Source organism: Ranitomeya imitator, chromosome 5 (genome assembly GCF_032444005.1).
Source record: "Ranitomeya imitator isolate aRanImi1 chromosome 5, aRanImi1.pri, whole genome shotgun sequence".
NCBI classification, from domain to species: Eukaryota; Metazoa; Chordata; class Amphibia; order Anura; family Dendrobatidae; genus Ranitomeya; species Ranitomeya imitator.
The window spans coordinates 393,606,115-393,631,276 of record NC_091286.1 but is presented as its reverse complement, the minus strand read 5'-3'; the positions used below and the strand labels follow the sequence as shown (position 1 = coordinate 393,631,276).

The 25,162-nt window shown below is 42.8% G+C and overlaps 1 protein-coding gene across 1 annotated transcript in view; it reads right to left on the bottom strand.

Moving 5' to 3' along the window:
• CSMD1 (CUB and Sushi multiple domains 1) overlaps positions 1-25,162 on the bottom strand; it is a 3,308,788-nt gene that overhangs the window by 1,371,244 nt on the left and 1,912,382 nt on the right. The window contains exon 6 of the mRNA XM_069726899.1: positions 14,172-14,284. Within this exon, the coding sequence (XP_069583000.1) occupies positions 14,172-14,284 (113 nt within the window). The remainder of the gene's footprint in view (positions 1-14,171; positions 14,285-25,162) is intronic.

Sequence of the window (25,162 nt, the reverse complement as noted above, 5' to 3'; positions counted from 1 at the left end):
TTAATTAAACTAATAGGACTTGACTTGGAAAGGCATACATCTGTCTAAATAAGACCTCACAGCACACAGTGCATGTCAGACCAAATCAGAATCATGAGGTCAAAGGAACTGGTCAAGGAGCTCAGAGACAGAATTGTGGCAAGGCACAGATGTGGCCAAGGTTACAACAAAATTTCTGCAGTATTCAAGGTTCCTAAGAGGACAGCGGCCTCCATAATCCTTAAATGGAAGAAGTTTGGGACCAGACTGTCCAGCCAAACTGAGCAATCATGGGAGAAGCGTCTTGGTGAGAGAGGTAAAGAGGACACCCAAGATCACTGTGGCTGAGCTCCAGAGATGCAGTATGGAGATGGGAGAAAGTTCCACAAAGTCAACGATCACTGCAGCCCTCCACCAGTCAGGCCATTATGGCAGAGTAGCCCGATGGAAGCCTCTCTTCAGTGCATATGCATGTAGAAAAGCCGCGGAGACACCATCACGTGTTTCTCAATGCAAACAATAAATAGCCAGGTTTTTCACCAGGAAGGAACAACCACGGGAAGGGCAGCATCCCAAAAGGGAAAACCACCTATACCAAAACATGGTATCCATCCACAGACAGCTGTTTCGGGGTATTTGCCCCTCATCAGTGTGGAGTAGGAAACTGGCTATTAGGAGCAGTGCCTGGTAAAAGGACTATAAATATAAAGATGAATGACCTCGGGGAGATCAAAATATCCAACAACCACGGGAAGGACAGCATCCCAAAAATTCCCAGAAACAGCTGTCTGTGGATGGATACCATATTTTGGCATAGGTGGTACCATGTGATATTTCAGTTTTTCATTTTTAATAAATTTGCAAAAATTACTACAGTTCTGTTTTTTTTTCCAGTGAAGATGGGGTGCAGTGTATACAATAATGCGAAGAAATTAACTTTTTGAAATTGACCAAATGGAAACAAAGAGTGAAAAATTTAAAGGGGTATGAATGTTTTCCATACCCACTGTATATTACAAAGTTTCTTACGTTAGCCCCTACTATTGATTTATGCAGAGTTTTGAAAGTAAAGTTCCATTCTAAGTTATTTCTGATTCAATGCCAAACTAGAGAATAGGAAAATCATAGATCTGTTATAATTCTGAGTCAATATATAAGCCTGCAAAAAAGATCTTGTTCTCTTTCCAAAGGTCAATGATGTCCATAATATAAATACATTTTTATTCTTTAATTACTTTTATGGAAATAGTACACTGATTTACATTTTGGACTGACCCAAATATATATCAGCTTTCTTCTTTAAAAAAAACAAAACATCAATAGAGTCTTAAATATTGATCCATGTTTTGCACTCTATTGACTTCTATGACATCAATATTGATACATATTATTAGTTTTCAGATTTTCATTTGCTCTTTATTTAAGAGCTGAGCCTTCCATATGTATAGTTCTCTTCAGTGCTCAATATGCTGTTTTTGCATATATTCCAAAAATGACGTCCATATTCTTGCTATATATTTTTTTTTCCCTTGATGCAAACGTTGCTTACCGGTATATTGGCAATTTATTGTATGCCAGAAAGTTAAAAAAAAAGTCTCCAGGCAATGGCTCAAACACAATTGATTACTAACACAAGATAACTTTATTGATTACTTTGTGGTTGCTACTAGTTATTTTTAAACTTAAATTTTATGTTGTTAAAAAATAGTTGTAATATTTTTAATGAAACACATTCATTTAATGAAACTCCATTTTTCTTAATTGATCTGTAAACAGCAAAACTTCATCTTTTTCACCACACATAGGTATTGCTAATCTATAGTGTGACTTTTTCATATGATTGAATTTTTATATTTGAGAACAAAATAATCAAGTGCGTCAAGCAATGTGCATTGGCTTCAAGGAAAGATGTTAAGGTGAATCCCAAATGTCAACAATGTATCTCTTGTAATGAGAACCCTGGAGATATGTTCTGTGTCCAGTGTTGATCCTTATACAGAAAAATGGTTATCTTTTTTGTGTGAAACTTTAATTTTAGGGTGTTATCCATTCTCATTCCTAGAGAGAATAAACCAAATGTTCTTAGAAATTATTAAAAGAAGAGTGGATAAGTTAAATAATAATAATAATAACAATATATAATGTTTTAGCTTTCCCTTTTTTGTCCTATTATTGGAATTGAACCTATAATTATTTGCTAACTCATACCATACACACCATACACCATACAGCGTAACTGACATTCTCATGTGAAGCTCAATGTTACGATCACAGGAAAACAAAGATAACAGTAATATGGTCCTTAAGCAGATCCCTGGCTGCTGTCGTAGTCCATCAGATCAGAATCATATCACGGGAGGACAAAGGGATTCAATGCATGAGAGCAGGCCATTTGAATACTAGCGTTAGTGACTAACAGTGGAATTTATATACTGGTTGCCGTGGTATTACTCCTTTATTACAGTAGCTGTAACTGATATGTGTCATATGCTTTCTCTTAACTCTTCCTTTGGCTATGCTTAATTTATAATAAAAAGAATAACAAGTTGAGTTCTTGTTCAAACCCTTTTGTCTCTAAAAGTAGAGACCAGAGCCTGCTCTGATCGCTGTTGTTTAGATTTAACCCCTTAGTGACCGGGCCAAATTTTTGAATGATACAGCAAGTTGTCAGCTATAGAGTAGAGCTGACAGATGCTGGATTATTAACTGTATGGGGATGCTATTCTCCTATATCTCAGGTCAGTAAAAATATGTATTGGTGGGTTAACTTAAGGGGTTAACTTAGCTTCCTATTAATGAACTTTTCCTAACATTCAAATTAATAAACATTATATAATCTATCAATCAACTTAAAGAGGGATGTCAGAAAAAACGGCTTTTTCGGATTAAAAGACGCACTTTTTTCCTCCAAATTTGGGGGGGAAATGGGGATGCATCTTTTAATGCAAATTTACCTTACGGTACCATTGCTGCAAGCCGCAGACTGGGATGAAGAGGTGTTCGGCGGTGCTACAGTGGTTGATTGGTGCTGCTGCCTGGTGCTCTGCTGGTGTCTTCGATGCTGCGGGTGCACAGTCGGCACTGCTTGATGCTGCTGTTGCAGTCTCCGGTGCTGCAGGGGCCCACCCCAGCATTCCCATGGTTTCCTGGGTGATGGACTCCTGCAAAATGGCAGCCAGTGGGGCGGTCCATGAGCAGATGGAGATATCGCAAAGAGATCTCAGGAGTTGAGTTTTCAGCATTGAAATCTCATCTCCTGAGATCTTGGTGGCAAGATCTCCATCTGTGGTGTGTGCTGCTCCCCCGTTGGCCATTTTCCCGGTGTCCACTGCATATGAAATCATGGGACTGCCAGGGCTCTCCCCTTTCACAAAATGTCGGAAGAACCCCGGCAGCACCGGCGACTGCCACAGCAGCAGTGGGCAGCGCCATCCGGGCACCCACAGCACCAGAGACACCAGCAGAGCACCAGGCAGAAGCACAGGCACCCACAGCAGGACTGCCGGACAACCCCACAGCGCTGTCAGGCACCAGCACTTCTGCAGAGCATGGAGCAGCAGTGCCAGAAACCAGCAGCACTGCTGGACACCACTTCATCCCCATCTGCGTCTGTACTTTTGCATATTCTGGCTGATAACCGGTTCATGCAGCATTTCATGAACACCTGATTTCCTACATTATGGCCGGTGCGAACAATGAAAGCAAATGTTACCATCCACCTTTCTTATCTCCCCTATTTCATCATAGATTGTAAGCTTGCGAGTAGGGCCCTCATTCCTTTTGTTATCTGTTGATCTATGTGTTTATTGTTATGCTGTAATGTCTATTTTCTGTACAAGTCCCCTCTAAAATGTAAAGTGCTGTGGAATATGTTGGCGCTATAAAAATAAAATCATTATTATTATTAAAGTTGTACTGCTGGAGGTCAAGGCTCCAGCATAGCAACCTTCCGTTCGTACCGGACACAGTGTGCAGCCAATTCAGGGCGTTGTGGTCTGTCACAATGGTGAAGGTGCGCCCATGCAAGTAGGGCTGCAAGGCCTAAACCATGGCCAGGCACTCCTTCTCTATGGTGGAATAGGCCACTTCCCTCGGCAGGCTTGATGGTCAAGCCCGCTTGTTGGATGTGCCCCAGCACCTGCTGCACATGCTCGAGGTGATACTTCCAGGTTGGACTGAAGGCGGCAACATCACCCAGGTACACCACAGTGCACCTCTCCAGTCCCTGAAGCAGGTAGTTGACTATATGCTGGAATGTGGCAGGGGCATTCTTCATGCCAAAAGTCATGACTGTGGACTCGTACAGTCTAAAGGGGGTGATAAAGGCGGACTTCTCCTGTGCCTCGGGGCTCAGGGAAATCTGCCAATATCTCAGATCCATAATGGAAAAAATAGCGTGCACCAGCTAACTGCTCAAGCAGCTCCTCAATACGTGGCATTGGGTGTGCATCAGAGGCTGTTATAGCATTGAGCCCCCTGTAGTCCACACAGAACAGGGTAGTCTGATTCTTCTTTGGAACCAGGACTACAGGCAAGGCCTATTCACTCTTGGACTGCTTAATCACCCCAACTGTAACATCTCATTGATCTCCTGGAGCAAGATGTGCAGCACCTCGTTCGAGATTCAATAGGATGTCCGCCGGATTGGGGCATGATTACCAGTGTTCACTTTGTGGACCGCTACATCAGCCCTACCAGCCAGGTTGATCAACATTACTTGGAAGGATTTCAGCATTGCTCGCAGCTGCAACAGCTGGTGTGCAGATAGCAAGGCGCTTACCTCCACGTCCTCTATTGACCCACCGGCCTTCGCTTGGGCCAGCATGTCCAGAAGGGGATCTTCCTCCCCATCCTCATGCAGGTTGCAGAACGGTATGATACAGGCTACAAGTTCTTGATTAGCCTTCATCATATTGACCTTGATTAGCATTCATCATATTGACGTGGAAGGTCTTTTGCCTACCCCTATCATGGTCAAGAGCGACCACGTAGGTGACTGAGTTGAGCTGTTGGTGTATGACATACAAGACTCTCTAGGCCGCCTGAAGCTTGTCTTTTGGTACGGGGACCAGCACCCACACTTTTTGACCCAACTGGCAGGTCCATTCAGGTCATACCCGTGCTTATGGTCAGTCTGGGCCTGCGCCATGTTGTCATGCAGCAACTGCGTCAAGGTCTGCATCCTGTCATGGAAGTGCATGACATACTCGACAATGGACACTTCTGAAGAGCTTGACTCTTCTTCCCAGGATTCCTTTACCAAACCAAGGGGTCCCGGACTCACCTGCTGTATAGGAGCTCAAAGGGGTAGAAGCCCGTCGAGGCCTGTGGAAACTCTTGGTAAGCAAATAGCAGGTGTGGGAGGTAATGCTCCTAATTACATCCCTGGGTCTCAACCAGCATTTTAGCATCTGTTTGAGTGTACCATTGAATTGCTCACACAATTATTGGTTTGAGGATGATACACGCTCGATACCAGATGCCGCACCTGAATTTTCTTACAGAGAGCCTCCATTAGGCGAGACATGAAATGAGTCCCCTGGTCGGTAAGCATCTCCCTGGGAAATCTTACTAGAGAAAAGATGGTCATCGGGGCATCTGCCACCTTATCCACCCTAGTTGAGGACAGAGCCACTGCCTCCGGATACCTTGTAGCATAGTCTACCACAGTAAGGATGAAATGCTTTCCAGAGCTGCTGGGTATGGCCAGTGGTCCCACAATGTCCACACCAATCCTCAGGAAAAGCTCTTCTATCACTGGCAAAGAGATCAGAGGAGCTTTGTGAGCAGGCCCTGACTTTCCCACTCTTTGACATGTGATACAGGAATGACAGTAGTTTGCTACATCAGTCCCCATTTTGGACCAATAGAAGTGTTAAGACAGCCAGGCCTTTGTTTTACTGACCTCCAAGTGTCCAGCGAGTGGAATCTCATAGGCAATCTGTGATGACTCACTCCTAAATTGGTAGGGTACGACCAGCTGCTTCTCCCTCAATACTTCTGTTGGGGTTTACAGGGAATCGTCTCCCGGTACAACCTCTCTTGTTTCCAGAATACCCTCTCCTTATCAGACTCGGAGGTGGGCTTCTCAGCGAGGTTTCTCAAGTCCTCCAGGCTAGCAGCTGAGTGCAGAGCTGCCTGGAACTCCTGGCTGGAGGCAGCTAGAAGGGACGTTAAGGTCCCGTCCTCACGGGGACCCTCTGGGACCTGCTCTGCGTCTGTAACTCTTTCAGTCATCCCTCTGACTGAGGTGGGTCCAGAAGGCAGGCTGTTACCTGTATTCTAGGCACTCTGACTGCAGGTGACAGCGGATATATAGGCTGTCTCCCTGGGGAATACCACAGTCCCATCAGCCTGTTCAGCTATGGGTGCTACCTCCCCATCCTCCCCATTAGGTCAGTAGCAGTGCTGTTTATGGGGCAATTACCATTGGCCAGGTCACCTTCCTTTGTGACACTGGTCAGTTGCATGGTATCACCTTCTTTGTGGTTCCCATGCCTCTCCTCATTTCCCTTAGCACTGACGCTTGCTCCTGTTAGGGGTTTATCAGCAAAATCACCTCACAGCGTGACATGGCTGAGTACTCCTGTACCTCCAGGTACATCATTATTAGGTAAAGCATGCACAATCACATCACTAGCATTAACAATACTCTGTATCAGATCGGGGAGGTGTGTCAGGGACACAATACACAAAATTTCCCCCAAAGTCAGTTCCCATCAAAACATTTGTGGGTAGGTTTTTGGACACCACCACTTCCTTCACCCCACTCCGGGCACCCCAATCTATAAAAACCTGGGCCATCAGCAATGGACAGCGGACGCCCCCAATCCCATTGCAGGCAGGATTTTCCCCATGACAATCTCTTTAGGGGTCACCAGCTCATGTCAGATAAGGGTTCATTCAGCCCCTGTGTCCTTGAGGCCCATAGTAACAGTGCCCCCATGGTGACTCTCTGCAAAGTTTCACAGGCACTCCTAACTGCCCCACCCACAAAAAGAGCTGCAGCATTAGGCCCTGAGGCCTTGGATGGGAGGCTCTTATTCTGCTTCTCCAGACAAGTGGTGCTGAGGTGTCCAGTCCAACTGTAGAAATAGCACTTGAGGGATTAGCAGTTGGCCTGGCACTGGCAAAGGAAACAGGGCCTCCAGAGGGTCATCTGGCAGGGGCAGGGATGGTTGTCGATGGCTTACCCTCTTTCAAGCTGGCAGTGATCGGCTTCCGCACCTCTGGGTTACGGTTGGCCTCATAGGTGTTGGCGATCTGAGCAGCTATATTCACAATTTTTGACTCCCGGTTCATCACAAACTGTCACACCTCAGCCGGACACAGATGTAGGAACTGGTCTTTCACCATCAGGTCCTGCAGCTACTGAAAGGTTGTCAATGACAGTCCTTGGACCCACTGATCAAAATGGGTTCTGAGTCCATGCATCACATCACTGTAACTGTCGTGTGGTCCATGTTGGAGGTTCAGAAACTTTTTGCTGTAAACCTCAGGAGTCAGTTGGTACTTTTTTATCAGGGCCTGCTTGATGGCCTCAAGACTCCATCTTGGTCTCGAGGGAGAGAAGCAAATGCCTCCAGAGCTTTTTGTCTGAACCCTGGAGTCAAATATAGGGCCCATTGGTCCTCAGGCAGCTGGTACTATCTGCAGGCTTTCTCAAATCCCCGCAGAAAAATGTCCAAGTCCCTGTCCTTTTCCATCACTGGAAAGTGCTCTGGCCAGGGTTTAAAGTTTGTTGCATTATTGGACTGACAGCTCCGTGGGTTAGATGGGGCCACCCTGAGTCGGGCCATCTCCAGTTCATGGTCTATTTGAGCTTGGGCCTTTTGCTTGGCTCTCTCGGCCTCTTACTGGGATTAGGCCTGCCGCTCTGCTCTCTTGGCCTATTGGTGTTGCTGGATCAGCTTCAGATGTCCCTCACGATTGTCTGCAGGGAGTTGCTCCAAGGACATTCGCAGATAGGGGTCCATGCTGCCCTGGTTGTTCATAGGGCTGGCATTCACCTGTTGAACCTCCGCAGTGGCACCACCTAGGCTTGGGCTGGCTTCTGTGTCGCCAGGGCTCTGTTGACAGACTGGCTCTGCGGCACATTACATTAGTGCTGCAATCATTTGGTGCCTGATTTTGCCCATGGAGTCAATCTATTTTATAGCACAGAGGGCAATAAGAGTGTACTCTCCTGGTGTAGCTATAATTGCCAAATAAAAGATAGGAGAGAAAAGCAAAGAGGAGAAAGAGTGAAACTGCTACACACATTATTTTCTCAGATCTAATAAATGCTGAGTTCGATCTTCAAAACTTTTTGTGCAGGGTCCTCGCAAGAACCATGCAAGTTTTCAGTGAGAGGAATGATTGCTCAAACCCGATCACTAATGCTCTATTATGCAACCTTCGCCAACAATTTGTCAGGATAATAGGAAATAATTTATATTTCCCTGACAGTTGGTTCTACCATTTTAATTTTTGGCCTACTACTAGTGATGAGCGAGTATACTCGTTACTTGAGATTTTTGAGCATGCTCGAGTGAACTCCAAGTATTTTGGGCGTGCTCAGAGATTTAGTTTGTGTCACCACAACTGCATGATTTGCGACAGCATTAACACATGTGGGGATTGCCTCTTTGTTAGGGAATCCCCACATGTGTTCAGGCTGTCTAGCAGAAGCATATCATGCAGCTGCAGTGACACAAACTAAATCTCCGAGCACGAGCAAAATACTCGGACATCACCTGAGCATGCTCAGAAACCTTGAGTATCGAGCATACTCCCTCATCACTAGCTACTACATACAGTATCTTTGGAACCTTAGTGTCTCAAATGTGTTTATACCAATGCTTGCTATCAATACTCATTCCAATATATCTGATCCATCACAGGGATGGCCTTTAAGTGTACCACATAGGTATTGAAATTGTTATATTAGTGCTTTTCTACCATTACCATTCTCACGATTAATTTAGGGGTACAGCATTTTGTCCCCAACAAATCTGTGATCCAAAATTGTTTTTTTTTTGTTTATCATGTTATATTATAATGTTCTTTGATTATTAGCATCTAGCATTATTACGGGTAAACCTACTCTTTTCATGATATCCCCAGAGGTGTTCTTTTGTATTTTTTGTCATATTCTACTTGCCTTAGGCATATATTGCACTATCCAGCACATCCAGAACCTATGCTGGACTTCCACTCTATCTGCCTCAAAAGTGGTTAACAGTGAATGGATCATCTCTATTACACAATTAAACGCTGATTTGAGGTATAATTCACTGATGGACTTTTATGGTTTTTTTAGTGTGTACCATGTTGACATTTTAGTTGATTAATTAAAAGATACATTTTATTATATATTTTTGTATCTCTGCTGCTACATCTCTATCAATTAGGTACACTTGATTGGTTGTTTATCATCACTGCTTTGTACTCAGTAAATTTAGTGGTAAAACAGGGATTTGATATTACAGAATTAACTCTCTGTCTGCAGAAGAAAGAAGTTTTTTAAATAGAGATTAATTTAAACTTCTAAAGCTTCCCAAAACACATTACACTAACATCAGCCGATCTTGCTAACATAGTAACATAGTAACATAGTAACATAGTTAGTAAGGCCGAAAAAAGACATTTGTCCATCCAGTTCAGCCTATATTCCATCATAATAAATCCCCAGATCTACGTCCTTCTACAGAACCTAATAATTGTATGATACAATATTGTTCTGCTCCAGGAAGACATCCAGGCCTCTCTTGAACCCCTCGACTGAGTTCGCCATCACCACCTCCTCAGGCAAGCAATTCCAGATTCTCACTGCCCTAACAGTAAAGAATCCTCTTCTATGTTGGTGGAAAAACCTTCTCTCCTCCAGACGCAAAGAATGCCCCCTTGTGCCCGTCACCTTCCTTGGTATAAACAGATCCTCAGCGAGATATTTGTATTGTCCCCTTATATACTTATACATGGTTATTAGATCGCCCCTCAGTCGTCTTTTTTCTAGACTAAATAATCCTAATTTCGCTAATCTATCTGGGTATTGTAGTTCTCCCATCCCCTTTATTAATTTTGTTGCCCTCCTTTGTACTCTCTCTAGTTCCATTATATCCTTCCTGAGCACCGGTGCCCAGAACTGGACACAGTACTCCATGTGCGGTCTAACTAGGGATTTGTACAGAGGCAGTATAATGCTCTCATCATGTGTATCCAGACCTCTTTTAATGCACCCCATGATCCTGTTTGCCTTGGCAGCTGCTGCCTGGCACTGGCTGCTCCAGGTAAGTTTATCATTAACTAGGATCCCCAAGTCCTTCTCCCTGTCAGATTTACCCAGTGGTTTCCCGTTCAGTGTGTAATGGTGATATTGATTCCTTCTTCCCATGTGTATAACCTTACATTTATCATTGTTAAACCTCATCTGCCACCTTTCAGCCCAAGTTTCCAACTTATCCAGATCCATCTGTAGCAGAATACTATCTTCTCTTGTATTAACTGCTTTACATAGTTTTGTATCATCTGCAAATATCGATATTTTACTGTGTAAACCTTCTACCAGATCATTAATGAATATGTTGAAGAGAACAGGTCCCAATACCGACCCCTGCGGTACCCCACTGGTCACAGCGACCCAGTTAGAGACTATACCATTTATAACCACCCTCTGCTTTCTATCACTAAGCCAGTTACTAACCCATTTACACACATTTTCCCCCAGACCAAGCATTCTCATTTTGTGTACCAACCTCTTGTGCGGCACGGTATCAAACGCTTTGGAAAAATCGAGATATACCACGTCCAATGACTCACCGTTGTCCAGCCTATAGCTTACCTCTTCATAAAAACTGATTAGATTGGTTTGACAGGAGCGATTTCTCATAAACCCATGCTGATATGGAGTTAAACAGTTATTCTCATTGAGATAATCCAGAATAACATCCCTCAGAAACCCTTCAAATATTTTACCAACAATAGAGGTTAGACTTACTGGCCTATAATTTCCAGGTTCACTTTTAGAGCCCTTTTTGAATATTGGCACCACATTTGCTATGCGCCAGTCCTGGGGAACAGACCCCGTCGCTATAGAGTCCCTAAAAATAAGAAATAATGGTTTATCTATTACATTACTTAGTTCTCTTAGTACTCGTGGGTGTATGCCATCCGGACCCGGAGATTTATCTATTTTAATCTTATTTAGCCGGTTTCGCACCTCTTCTTGGGTTAGATTTGTGACCCTTAATATAGGGTTTTCATTGTTTCTTGGGATTTCACCTAGCATTTCATTTTCCACCGTGAATACCGTGGAGAAGAAGGTGTTTAATATGTTAGTTTTTTCCTCGTCATCTACAACCATTCTTTCCTCACTATTTTTTAAGGGGCCTACATTTTCAGTTTTTATTCTTTTACTATTGATATAGTTGAAGAACAGTTTGGGATTAGTTTTACTCTCCTTAGCAATGTGCTTCTCTGTTTCCTTTTTGGCAGCTTTAATTAGTTTTTTAGATAAAGTATTTTTCTCCCTATAGTTTTTTAGAGCTTCAATGGTGCCATCCTGCTTTAGTAGTGCAAATGCTTTCTTTTTACTGTTAATTGCCTCTCTTACTTCTTTGTTTAGCCACATTGGGTTTTTCCTATTTCTAGTCCTTTTATTCCCACAAGGTATAAACCGCTTGCAGTGCCTATTTAGGATGTTCTTAAACATTTCCCATTTATTATCTGTATTCTTATTTCTGAGGATATTGTCCCAGTCTACCAGATTAAGGGCATCTCTAAGCTGGTCAAACTTTGCCTTCCTAAAGTTCAGTGTTTTTGTGACTCCCTGACAAGTCCCCCTAGTGAAAGACAGGTGAAACTGCACAATATTGTGGTCGCTATTTCCTAGATGCCCGACCACCTGCAGATTTGTTATTCTGTCAGGTCTATTAGATAGTATTAGGTCTAAAAGTGCTGCTCCTCTGGTTGGATTCTGCACCAATTGTGAAAGATAATTTTTCTTGGTTATTAGCAGAAACCTGTTGCCTTTATGGGTTTCACAGGTTTCTGTTTCCCAGTTAATATCCGGGTAGTTAAAGTCCCCCATAACCAGGACCTCATTATGGGTTGCAGCTTCATCTATCTGCTTTAGAAGTAGACTTTCCATGGTTTCTGCTATATTTGGGGGTTTGTAACAGACTCCAATGAGAATTTTGTTACCATTTTTCCCTCCATGAATTTCGACCCATATGGACTCGACATCCTCATTTCCTTCGCTAATATCCTCCCTTAAAGTGGACTTTAGACAAGACTTTACATAGAGACAAACCCCTCCTCCTCTCCGATTTTTACGATCCTTTCTAAACAGACTGTAACCCTGTAAGTTAACTGCCCAGTCATAGCTTTTATCTAACCATGTCTCGGTTATTCCCACTATGTCAAAGTTACCTGTAGATATTTCTGCTTCTAGTTCTTCCATCTTGTTTGTCAGGCTTCTGGCGTTTGCGAGCATGCAGTTTAGAGGATTTTGTTTTGTTCCAATCTCCTCGCTGTGGATTGTTTTAGAAATGTTCTTACCTCCCATCTGAGTATGTTTTCCTGGGTCTTCTTTGTTCAAGTCTAATGTTTTTCTTCCCGTCCCCTCTTCTTCTAGTTTAATGCCCTCCTGATGAGTGTAGCGAGTCTTCTGGCGAATGTGTGTTTCCCAGGTTTGTTGAGGTGTAGTCCGTCTCTGGCGAGGAGTCCATCGTACCAGTAATTCACACCGTGGTCCAGGAATCCGAATCCTTGTTGTCTGCACCATCGTCTTAGCCAGTTGTTCGCATCAAGGATCCTGTTCCATCTCCTGGTGCCATGCCCGTCTACTGGAAGGATAGAAGAAAAAACTACCTGTGCATCCAGTTCCTTTACTTTCTTCCCCAACTCTTCAAAGTCCTTGCAGATTGTCGGTAGGTCCTTCCTTGCCATGTCATTGGTGCCAACATGTATCAGAAGAAATGGGTGGACGTCCTTGGAGCTGAAGAGCTTTGGTATCCTATCGGTCACATCCTTGATCATCGCACCTGGAAGGCAGCATACTTCTCTTGCAGTTATGTCCGGTCTGCAGATGGCTGCTTCTGTGCCTCTCAGTAGTGAGTCTCCCACCACCACCACTCTTCGTTGCTTCTTGGCTGTACTTTTTGCTGTCACTTGTTGCTGTGTGCCCTTTTCTTTTTTGCTTGCTGGTATTGCTTCATCCTTAGTTCAATGAGTTCATCTGATAGTCTAGTCTGAATGGGGCACATGACTCTTCCGCTAGTCAAACATGTCCAATTTTGGACTTCTGATCCTTTTGCTCTCTAAAAGTTAAAGTACTGCTAGTAATGACTGGAAGTGGCTATCTCATAAAAAATGCAGAAGTGTTCAGGAAAAAAAGCGCTCAGGTGTGCATTAGAGTCAGCCAAGAATGCTGATCAGCAACTATCTAAAAGTGTATGGGAGGATTAAAATCCACTGTCTGTTGATTTATGAGTAGATATATGATTAATAAAATGTCTTAAAATTTAACTATATGGGGACTAATATGCTCTATTTATTATTAAATGTCCATGATTATTACATGAGCAAAACACATTTTCTTGAACAACTAAGTCTGTAAAAATATATTTCACAATTTGTTCTTCTTAGGGCTTGTTTCCATTTGCGAGAAACATGTCCGTGTCTCGCATGTGAAAACCAAGCTCTGGCGCTAGCACTCCAGAGCGGAGAGTGCGGCCGCATAGCAACACATGGAGCCGCATGGTCCGCTCCCAAGTGCCAGCGCCAGAACTTGGTTTTCACATCCCAAATGGAAACAAGCCCTAAAGCTTGCTGACTGAACAGTATAGTATTAAAAAGGCTTTCTGCAACTGAGGATCAGATTGATGTGAGTCTGACTATTCACTTGAAAAGAAATGAGCTGCATTGCCATAGCCACTATGAGATGGTCCAAGCTGTGTCTGGTTTATAAATACAGTAAATACAAAAGAGTCCAAACTCTGCCTGGTAACTAATGAATGAGCTAATGTAGATGCTTTTGTTTGATGATCTCTTTTGGTGTCAGGAGTACAGTATGACCCTACAATTAGGTGTGTGCATAATGAATCCATTTTATTGCTTGAACCAATTTTTTTCTCTTTTAAATCCCACTATTATTTGTACTAAAAAAGTATTTTAGTAAGAAAAGTTATATATTAAACAGTTATGTGTACCTTGGAATTGGGCATTAAATCCTTTTCTTCTGTGGTTACTGTCAGATGTAAAATGAAGACGCAGCCAATTTTTATTGCTTATCACTGGAGATGGCAGGTTCATCCCTGTTAACCTGCAAATTTAAAAAGTGTAAATTTAATCAAAGAGAAACAGGCACATTTTTGCCGCACAATAAGATTTTTTTATGTAGCAATCTAAATAGTAACAGATGACACAGAGTTTATTAATAACAATAATAATGAATAATAACAATAATAATTAATCGTTTTAATAATAATAATGTTAATGATTATAGTAAAAACAATTAAACAATTATTTAAATAATAATAAATTGGAGATTATTAACCTTCTGAAATGTGCTGTATAATATATATATATATATTATATATGCTCAAAAAATAAAGGGAACACTTAAACAACAGAATATAACTCCAAGCAAATTAAATGTCTGTGAAATCAAACTGTCCACTTAGGAAGAAACACTGTTTGACAATCAATTTCACATGCTGTTGTGCAAATGGAATAGACAACAGATTGAAATTATTGGCAATTATCAAGACACACTCAATAAAGGAGTGGTTCTGCAGGTGGGGACCACAGACCACATCTCAGTACCAATGCTTTCTGGCTGATGTTTTCTTGACTTTTGAATGTTGGTTGTGCTTTCACACTCGTGGTAGCATGAGATAGACTCTACAACTCACACAAGTGGCTCAGGTAGTGCAGCTCATCCAGGATGGCACATCAATGCGAGCTATGGCAAGAAGGTTTGCTGTGTCTGTCAGAGTAGTGTCCAGAGGCTGGAGGAGCTACCAGGAGACCGGCCAGTACACCAGGAGACGTGGAGCGGGCCGTAGGAGGGCAACAACCCAGCAGCAGGATCGCTACCTCAGCCTTTGTGCAAGGAGGAACAGGAGGAGCACTGCCAGAGCCCTGCAAAATGACCTCCTGCAGGCCACAAATGTGCATGTGTCTGCACAAATGGTTAGAAACCGACTCCATGAGGATGGTCTGAGTGCCCGATGTCCAGAGATGGGGGTTTTGCTCACAGCCCAACACCATGCAGGACATTTGGCATTTGCCACAGAAAACCAGGATTGGCAAATTAGCCACTGGTGCCCTGTGCTCTTCACAGATGAAAGCAGGTTTACACTGAGCCTATGTGACAGACGTGACAGAGTCTAGAGACCCCATGGAGAGCGATCTGCTGCGTGCAACTTCCTTCTGCAAGACCGGTTTGGCAGTGGGTCAGTAATGGAGTTGGGTGGCATTTCTTTGGAGGGCCGCACAGCCCTCCATGTGCTTGCCAAAGATAGCTTGACTGCCATTAGGTACCGAGATGAGATGCTCAGACCCCTTGTGAGACCATATACTGGTGCGGTTGGCACTAGGTTCCTCCTAATGCTGGACAATGTCAGACCTCATGTGGCTGGAGTGTGTCAGCAGTTCCAGTAAGATGAAGGCATTGAAGCTGTGGACTGACCCACCCATTCCCCAGACCTGAATCTGATTGAACACATCTGCGACATCATGTCTCGCACCATCCACCAACGTCACATTGCACCACAGACTGTCCAGGAGTTGGCGGATGTTTTAGTCTAGGTGTGGGAGGAGATCCCTCAGGAGACCATCTGCTGCCTCATCAGGAGCACGCCCAGCATTGTAGGGAGGTCATACAGACACATGGAGGCCACACACACTACTGAGCATCATTTCCTTGTCTTGAGGCATTTCCACTGAAGTTGGATAATCCTGTAACTTCATTCCATTATGTAATGAATAAAGATTTACAATTGGAATATTTTAGTCAGTGATATCTAGGATGTGGGATTTTAGTGCTCCCTTTATTTTTTTAGCAGTGTATATATATATACAGTGGGGCAAAAAAGTATTTAGTCAGTCAGCAATAGTGCAAGTTCCACCACTTAAAAAGATGAGAGGCGTCTGTAATTTACATCATAGGTAGACCTCAACCATGGGAGACAAACTGAGAAAAAAAAATCCAGAAAATCACATTGTTTGTTTTTTTAACATTTTATTTGCATATGATGGTGGAAAATAAGTATTTGGTCAGAAACAAAATTTCATCTCAATACTTTGTAATATATCCTTTGTTGGCAATGACAGAGGTCAAACGTTTTCTGTAAGTCTTCACAAGGTTGCCACACACTGTTGTTGGTATGTTGGCCCATTCCTCCATGCAGATCTCCTCTAGAGCAGTGATGTTTTTGACTTTTCGCTTGGCAACACAGACTTTCAACTCCCTCCAAAGGTTTTCCATAGGGTTGAGATCTGGAGACTGGCTAGGCCACTCCAGGACCTTGAAATGCTTCTTACGAAGCCACTCCTTCGTTGCCCTGGCGGTGTGCTTTGGATCATTGTCATGTTGAAAGACCCAGTCACGTTTCATCTTCAATGCCCTTGCTGATGGAAGGAGGTTTGCACTCAAAATCTCACGATACATGGCCCCATTCATTCTTTCATGTACCCGGATCAGTCGTCCTGGCCCCTTTGCAGAGAAACAGCCCCAAAGCATGATGTTTCCACCACCATACTTTACAGTAGGTATGGTGTTTGATGGATGCAACTCAGTATTCTTTTTCCTCCAAACACGACAAGTTGTGTTTCTACCAAACAGTTCCAGTTTGGTTTCATCAGACCATAGGACATTCTCCCAAAACTCCTCTGGATCATCCAAATGCTCTCTAGCAAACTTCAGATGGGCCCGGACATGTACTGGCTTAAGCATTGGAACACGTCTGGCACTGCAGGATCTGAGTCCATGGTGGCATAGTGTGTTACTTATGGTAGGCCTTGTTACATTGGTCCCAGCTCTCTGCAGTTCATTCACTAGGTCCCCCCGCGTGGTTCTGGGATTTTTGCTCACCGTTCTTGTGATCATTCTGACCCCACGGGGTGGGATTTTGCGTGGAGCCCCAGATCGAGGGAGATTATCAGTGGTCTTGTATGTCTTCCATTTTCTAATTATTGCTCCCACTGTTGATTTCTTCACTCCAAGCTGGTTGGCTATTGCAGATTCAGTCTTCCCAGCCTGGTGCAGGGCTACAATTTTGTTTCTGGTGTCCTTTGACAGCTCTTTGGTCTTCACCATAGTGGAGTTTGGAGTCAGACTGTTTGAGGGTGTGCACGGGTTTCTTTTTATACTGATAACAAGTTTAAACAGGTGCCATTACTACAGGTAATGAGTGGAGGAAAGAGGAGACTCTTAAAGAAGAAGTTACAGGTCTGTGAGAGCCAGAAATCTTGATTGTTTGTTTCTGACCAAATACTTATTTTCCACCATAATATGCAAATAAAATGTTAAAAAAACAGACAATGTGATTTTCTGGATTTTTATTTCTCAGTTTATCTCCCATAGTTGAGGTCTACCTATGATGTAAATTACAGACGCCTCTCATCTTTTTAAGTGGTGGAACTTGCACTATTGCTGACTGACTAAATACTTTTTTGCCCCACTGTATATATATATATATATATATATATATATATATATATATCCACATAATACAACCATGGCTTAGAAGTAATTATATTTTTATTTTTAGCTTTCCCATCTCTGTAAAACACAATTGTTTGAACGATATCAAGACATATTGTGGGCAGGATAGCTAATGTAAAGGATTTCTGTGATTCCTCGCCGGACTCTTGGAATTTTTTCCACTATTTACATCAATATATTTGCATATCTTGTTTATTAAAGATGTCAAGTTTACTACAATTATTCCCTGACTATAAGGGTCCATTTACACAGACAGCATTAAATTTCAGCCATTCTTTAAGGTACCGTCACACATAGCGACGCTGCAGCGATACCGACAACGATCCGGATCGCTGCAGCGTCGCTGTTTGGTCGCTGGAGAGCTGTCACACAGACAGCTCTCCAGCGACCAACGATCCCGAGGTCCCCGGTAACCAGGGTAAACATCGGGTAACTAAGCGCAGGGCCGCGCTTAGTAACCCGATGTTTACCCTGGTTACCATCCTAAAAAGTAAAAAAACAAACGCTACATACTTACCTACAGCCGTCTGTCCTCGGCGCTCTGCTTCTCTGGTCTGGCTGTGAGCGCCGGGCAGCCAGAAAGCAGAGCGGTGACGTCACCGCTCTGCATTCCGGCTGACCGACGCTCACAGCCAGTACAGGAGGAGAGCAGAGCGCAGCGCTGGAGGACAGACAGCGGTAGGTAAGTATGTAGTGTTTGTTTTTTTACTTTTAGGATGGTAACCAGGGTAAACATCGGGTTACTAAGCGCGGCCCTGCGCTTAGTTACCCGATGTTTACCCTGGTTACCAGCGAAGACATCGCTGAATCGGTGTCACACACGCCGATTCAGCGATGTCTACGGGGAGTCCAGCGACGAAATAAAGTTCTGGACTTTCTTCCCCGACCAGCGATCTCCCAGCAGGGGCCTGATCGCTGCTGCCTGTCACACTGGACGATATCGCTAGCGAGGACGCTGCAACGTCACGGATCGCTAGCGATATCGTCTAGTGTGACAGTACCTTTAAACTATTACCAATTGGTAATTATTGAGCAGCCTGCTTTGTCATGCAAATTAAAGTAAATGGTGCAAACTGAGTGATCTCTGATCACTCAATGCATAAGGCTGCTATAGTGCTTGCCAGTGCTAATCCTGTTTGCACATGCCGATGCACTGCCAAGAATGATGATTTTTTGTTGTGCGTTCGTCAGCTATTTACATTGAAAAGTATATTGTGAAATAAACATTCTTAAGAACACTTGTGCACAATAATCTTCAATGTAAATGCGCCATAAGCAGTGTAATTATTCTCAATAAATAATTGGGACACAGGTCTGCTAATTTGCATATCACAGGTCTGCTTCTTAAAAAGTATTTACACTGCACGATTATTGTGAACATGAATTATTATGAAACAGGCTGACAATCACCCATCAAATGAGCAAAATGCTTGTTAATTAATCTTTTATTTTTCCCAAAAGATTATCAGTATCAGCAACCCTTTGTCCTGTATTTACAGGAAATGCGCGCATAAAAACAATAGCAGCCTATGGACACTGAATGCTCTGTTAAGTGCCCATTTGAAGCATGGTCTGCCTATGTAAACTGAAAATTAAACAGCCACAGACTGGTAGACATGTTACCTATCAGTGGTCATGCTGTGCATCATGCAGTATAAATTCAGCTTTACTAGACTTTTGCTTTCTTATGCTGCCCAGCATGAGAAACATGCATCCTGCAGACAAATAATGAAGGGGGAGTGAATGAGTACTGTAATTAGCATGTAAGGAAAAGGAAAATATGTCTTTTGACCAGTAATTCTGAAAAGTAAAAAGGGAATGATAACACTTTTTTGAAAAAACATGAGACAACGCACAAGCAAAAAAAATAACATGAGCATGGTCACATGGCATTCCACATACGAGTTATTTACCAGCAATGATTTTATCACACTTTTTGAAGAAAATCCCAAGTTTTCTCACACTCACTACTATAAACCTACTGGTTGACATTTAAAAAAGCCAATAGTTATTCATTAGTATTTAGAAGTAATTTGAAAATGTTTATTTAATATTTATGAGACACATTTACTATGGCTGCAGGTCCATCACGTCTACTTCATTATTTTTGGAATGAATTAGAATAAAATGGCAATTTGTTGCCAAATAGCAACCATGAGTTCATGTTAACGCCATACTTTTTTTTTTTTTTTTCTTTTTCAATTGTTTTTTTATTGAAAATTTTTTATAATAATATAACAGCTTTCGGTAAAAGTAAGCATAACAGTAAACATAACATGTTACCTAGTTTGAGATACATGAATTACATAGTAGACAAAACTGTCCTCTTTAGATGAGGACATAAAAGTGTTAGAATTGAGTCCTACATTTTTGAACTAGCTTAAGGCCCCTTCACATTAAGCGACGCTGCAGCGATACCGACAACGATCCGGATCGCTGCAGCGTCGCTGTTTGGTCGCTGGAGAGCTGTCACACAGACCGCTCTCCAGCGACCAACGATGCCGGTAACCAGGGTAAACATCGGGTAACTAAGCGCAGGGCCGCGCTTAGTAACCCGATGTTTACCCTGGTTACCATCCTAAAAGTAAAAAAAAACAAACACTAGATACTTACCTACCGCTGTCTGTCCTCCAGCGCTGCGCTCTGCTTCTCTGCTCTCCTCCTGTACTGGCTGTGAGCCGGAAAGCAGAGCGGTGACGTCACCGCTCTGCTTTCCGGCTCACAGCCAGTACAGGAGGAGAGCAGAGCACAGCGCTGGAGGACAGACAGCGGTAGGTAAGTATCTAGTGTTTGGTTTTTTTTACTTTTAGCATGGTAACCAGGGTAAACATCGGGTTACTAAGCGCGGCCCTGCGCTTAGTTACCCGATGTTTACCCTGGTTACCAGTGAAGATATCGCTGGATCGGTGTCACACACGCCGATCCAGCGATGTCTCCAGGGAGTCCAGCGACGAAATAAAGTTCTGGACTTTGTTCAGTGACCAACGATCTCCCAGCAGGGGCCTGATCGTTGGTCGCTGTCACACATAACGATTTCATTAACGATATCGTTGCTACGTCACAAATAGCAACGATATCGTTAACAATATCGTTATGTGTGAAGGTACCTTTAATCAACCTAGATAGATTAACTTTAATCAATGAATAAAGAAAAGAAGAAAGGATAGAGATAAGAGAGGGAGAAAGCTTGAGAAGGCGTTATTGGAGGAAGTAAATAGAAGGGCAGACAGAAGGGTGGGGGGGGAAAGGGGGGGGGACAGCAGTTCCTTGGGACAATTGTGTATTCATGATGATATTGTAGAGAGAAATGATGAAGTAGTTCTAAATAGGGTCCAGGATCTCCAAGTATTGTGAAACTTATCAATGGTATGGTTTATTTTTGAGGCTAGTTCTTCTGTGTGGTAAAGCTGTTCAATCTTGGAATATATTTGTTGTGTGGTAGGTATTGATTTTGAGTTCCAAAATTTTAGTAACAGAGATTTCCCCGCCGTCAGGATAAATTGGGCCAATTTAGAAGCATTCCCATCATCTGGCCAGATTGGAAAGTTTAGCAGGACAAATTCTGGCTTCAGGACAATACTTTTACCCACTATTTCGTATATGGTAGATTCCTGCACCCTCCAGAAAGTGGATAGTATTGGGCAAGACCACCATATATGTTTGTAGCTGCCTTCACCTGTTCCGCATCTCCAGCAGTTTAATGGCGAGGCACGGCTCCATTTCTGCATTCGATTGGGTGTCACATACCATCTAGTGATAATTTTAAATGAGTTTTCTTGGATGCGCACGCATTTGGAGGGGCCATGCGAATGTCTGTATATATGATTAATTTGTGATTCAGAAAAGGAAGTACCCATGTCCTTTTCCCATTTCATTATATAGGCTCGTTTCAGTGATGTTTCCAGTTTTAGTATAGATTGGTATATTGTTGAAAGGATACGAGTTGGTGGTAGCTTTCTGGCACATAGTGTTTCATAGGAGGACAGGGATCTATTGAAGTCGACCGAATGGTGACTCTGGCGAAGAAAATGTGTAAGTTTACCGTATTGCAAGAATGTTAGACCTGAAAGACCAGGGATTTTGCGTATTTCTTGTAGGGGAAGAAGGGTTCCATCTTCGCATAGTCGCTCCAAAGATATGTGCGCCGCTTGGTTAGGCAGTGAGTCTAAAATGTCTATGACTTTTGTTAGTGGAGAGAGGGAAGGGATCAGGGCACAATGAAGTTTACCCCATATCTTTAATGTAGCTAGTGTATGTAGATTTTTTGGTTTAGTTAGAGTTGGATCATTGTTTTGCCCTAATAAAATGGAGCGTAGTGGTAAAGGAGACATTGCTTCCTCTATTCTGAGCCACTGTTTGTTTTCTGTGTTTCTGATCCAGTGGATCGTTCTAGATATGTGCGATGCTTGGTAGTATTTTACAATATCTGGTGCACCCATTCCACCCATATCTTTTGGTAGTGTGAGAGTTTTGAAATTAATGCGCAGTTTATTTTTGTGCCAAATATATCTAAGAAATAGGGAGTGTATTTTAGCTAGGAAAGAGTGGGGGACCTGGATAGGGATCATATTAAACATATACAGAAATTTTGGTAAGATCAGACTTTTTAGGATGTTTTTTCTCCCTATCCAGGATAGAAAATTGTCCTTCCAGGACCTGAGGCATGAAGTCACTTCTCCCAATAAACGGTTATAATTAAGGGTGAAGAGGTCCTTATCAGTAGCACATAACTGAATGCCTAAGTATGTTAAGCTTTTCTGTTGCCAGGGAAAAGGATATGTAGACTTGATGTAGTTCACCTCTCTGGTTGGTAGGCCTATGTTTAGTAATTCGGATTTTGTTTTGTTCATTTTAAAATTTGATAATTTACCGTAGTGCTCTAGGATATCCATAATGGCTGGCATGCTTTTTAAGGGTTTTGAGGTTACTAATAAGAGGTCGTCTGCAAATGCTGCTGTTTTGTAGTGGTTGCCGCGTATCCACATGCCCTCTATGTCTGTGCATTGTTGTATGGCTTGTATGAGGGGTTCTAGGGACAAAACAAAAAGTAACGGAGACAGTGGGCAGCCTTGTCTGGTACCATTTAGGATTTGGAATGAGTCAGTGAGAAATCCATTTATTCTGATTTTCGCTGTGGGATCTGAATACATGCCCATAATTGCTGTTATTGTTGCAGGGGGGAAGCTAAATTTTAGTAAAGTTTCCTGTAGGAAAGTCCAGTCAACCCTATCGAACGCTTTTTCAGCATCTATACTCATTAGTGCAATCGGAATCTTTTTTAGTTTGGCATATTGTATCAAGTGTAAAATTTTATATGTGTTATCTTTCCCCTCTCTACCCCTCACAAATCCAGTTTGGTTTAAGGAGATTAACTGAGGTAGCACGCCCGCCACTCTATCTGCCAACATTCTCGTGTAGAGCTTTAGATCCAGATTCAACAATGATATGGGTCTATAACTACCACATGTTAATGCCATACTAATTTATTAAGATATATTAAGAATTTAAAGACAATATTGGGGACTTAGTAAAAAAATTCCATAAAACTCAAACAGGGTGTATTTTAGTACTACATTACAATAAACTTGAGTATATTACAAAGAATCAAACCAACAAATTAGAATTGTTAGATATTAGATATTTCAAAGTTCAAGTGTAGCTTGTAATGTACTGTAGGTTTAAAAGAAATAAGTCAAAAGATAAATCAAAAAAGTAACCTATATCTATTTAGTCAATGTCTTTGAAGATCTGACAGATTAAGGTTTAGCACATCAAAGTCTCTGCTAGAATGGTAGTGTGAACAATGATTCTGAATTCTGTGTAGACCAACTAAAAATATAGGAAAAGTTGTAATAGAAAGAAGAAATTATAAAAACATTACTACACAGTATGATTTGCTCCTTTGCTATGTATAATTTATTATATATAACATACTGTAGTTCTACCTATTGTACTCACAGTATAATAATTCTCATAATATTATAGTATATACTCGAGTATAAGCCGACCCGAGTATAAGCCGACCCCCCTAATTTTGCCACAAAAAAACTGGGAAAACTTATTGACTCGAGTATAAGCCTAGGGTAGGAAATGCAGCAGCTACCGGTGAATTTCAAAAGTAAAAATAGATGCTCCATACCGTTCATTATTGCCCCATAGATGCTCCATATAAAGCTGTGCCCCATATAATGCTCTGCACCGTTCATTATGGCCCCATAGATGCTCCTTATAAAGCTGTGCCCCACATAATGCTCTGCACCGTTCATTATGGCCCCATAGATGTTCCATAGAAAGCTGTGCCATATATAATGCTCTACACCGTTCATTATGGCCCCATAGATGTTCCATAGAAAGCTGTGCCATATAGATTGCTCTGCACTGTTTATATGGAGCATCTATGGGGCCATAATGAAGCTGTGCCATATAGAATGCTCTGCACCGTTCATTATTGCCCCATAGATGCTCCATATAAAGCTATGCCATATATAATGCTCTACACCGTTCATTATGGCCCCATAGATGCTCCACATAAAGCTGTGCCCCATATACAATGCTCTGCACCATTCATTATGGCCCCATAGATGCTCCACATAAAGCTGTGCCATATATAATGCTCTACACCGTTCATTATGGCCCCATAGATGCTCCACATAAAGCTGTGCCCCATATACAATGCTCTGCACCGTTCATTATGGCCCCATAGATGCTTCACATAAAGCTGTGCCATATGGAATGCTCTGCACCGTTCATTATGGCCCCATAGATGCTCCATATAAAGCTGTGCCCCATATATAACCTCTGCACTGTTCATTATGGCCCCATAGATGCTCCACATAAAGCTGTGCCCCATATATAATGATCTGTGCCCTTGATTATTGCCCCATAGATGCTCCATATAAAGCTGTCTAATATATAATGCTGCTGCTGCTGCAATAAAAAAAATCACATACTCACCTCTCTTCGCTCAGGACGCCGGCGCTTTCAATATTTACCTGCTCCTCATGCGGCTCCGTCTCCAGCACTGACGCTCAGCAGAGGGCGCGCACTGACTACGTCACCACGCCCTCCGACCTGAGCGTCACTGCCAGAGGACATTGGAGACAGAGCTGCACCGGAGTGATGAGAAGGTAAATATCGTGCAGCGCTCCCCTCCCCGTATACTTACCTGCTCCCGGCGCGGTCCCTGCAGTCCTGGCTTCTCCCGGTGCTGCATCTTCTTCCTGTATTGAACGGTCACAGTTACCGCTCATTACAGTCATGAATATGCGGCTCGACCTCCCATAGAGGTGGAGCCGCATATTCATGACTGTAATGAGCCAGTACCATGTGACCGCTCAATACAGGAAGAAGATGCAGCGCCGGGAGAAGCCGGGACTGCAGGGACCGCGCCGGGAGCAGGTAAGTATAACTAGACAGCCCCCGTCCCCCCTCCCCTGCCGACCCACGGGTATGACTCGAGTATAAGCCGAG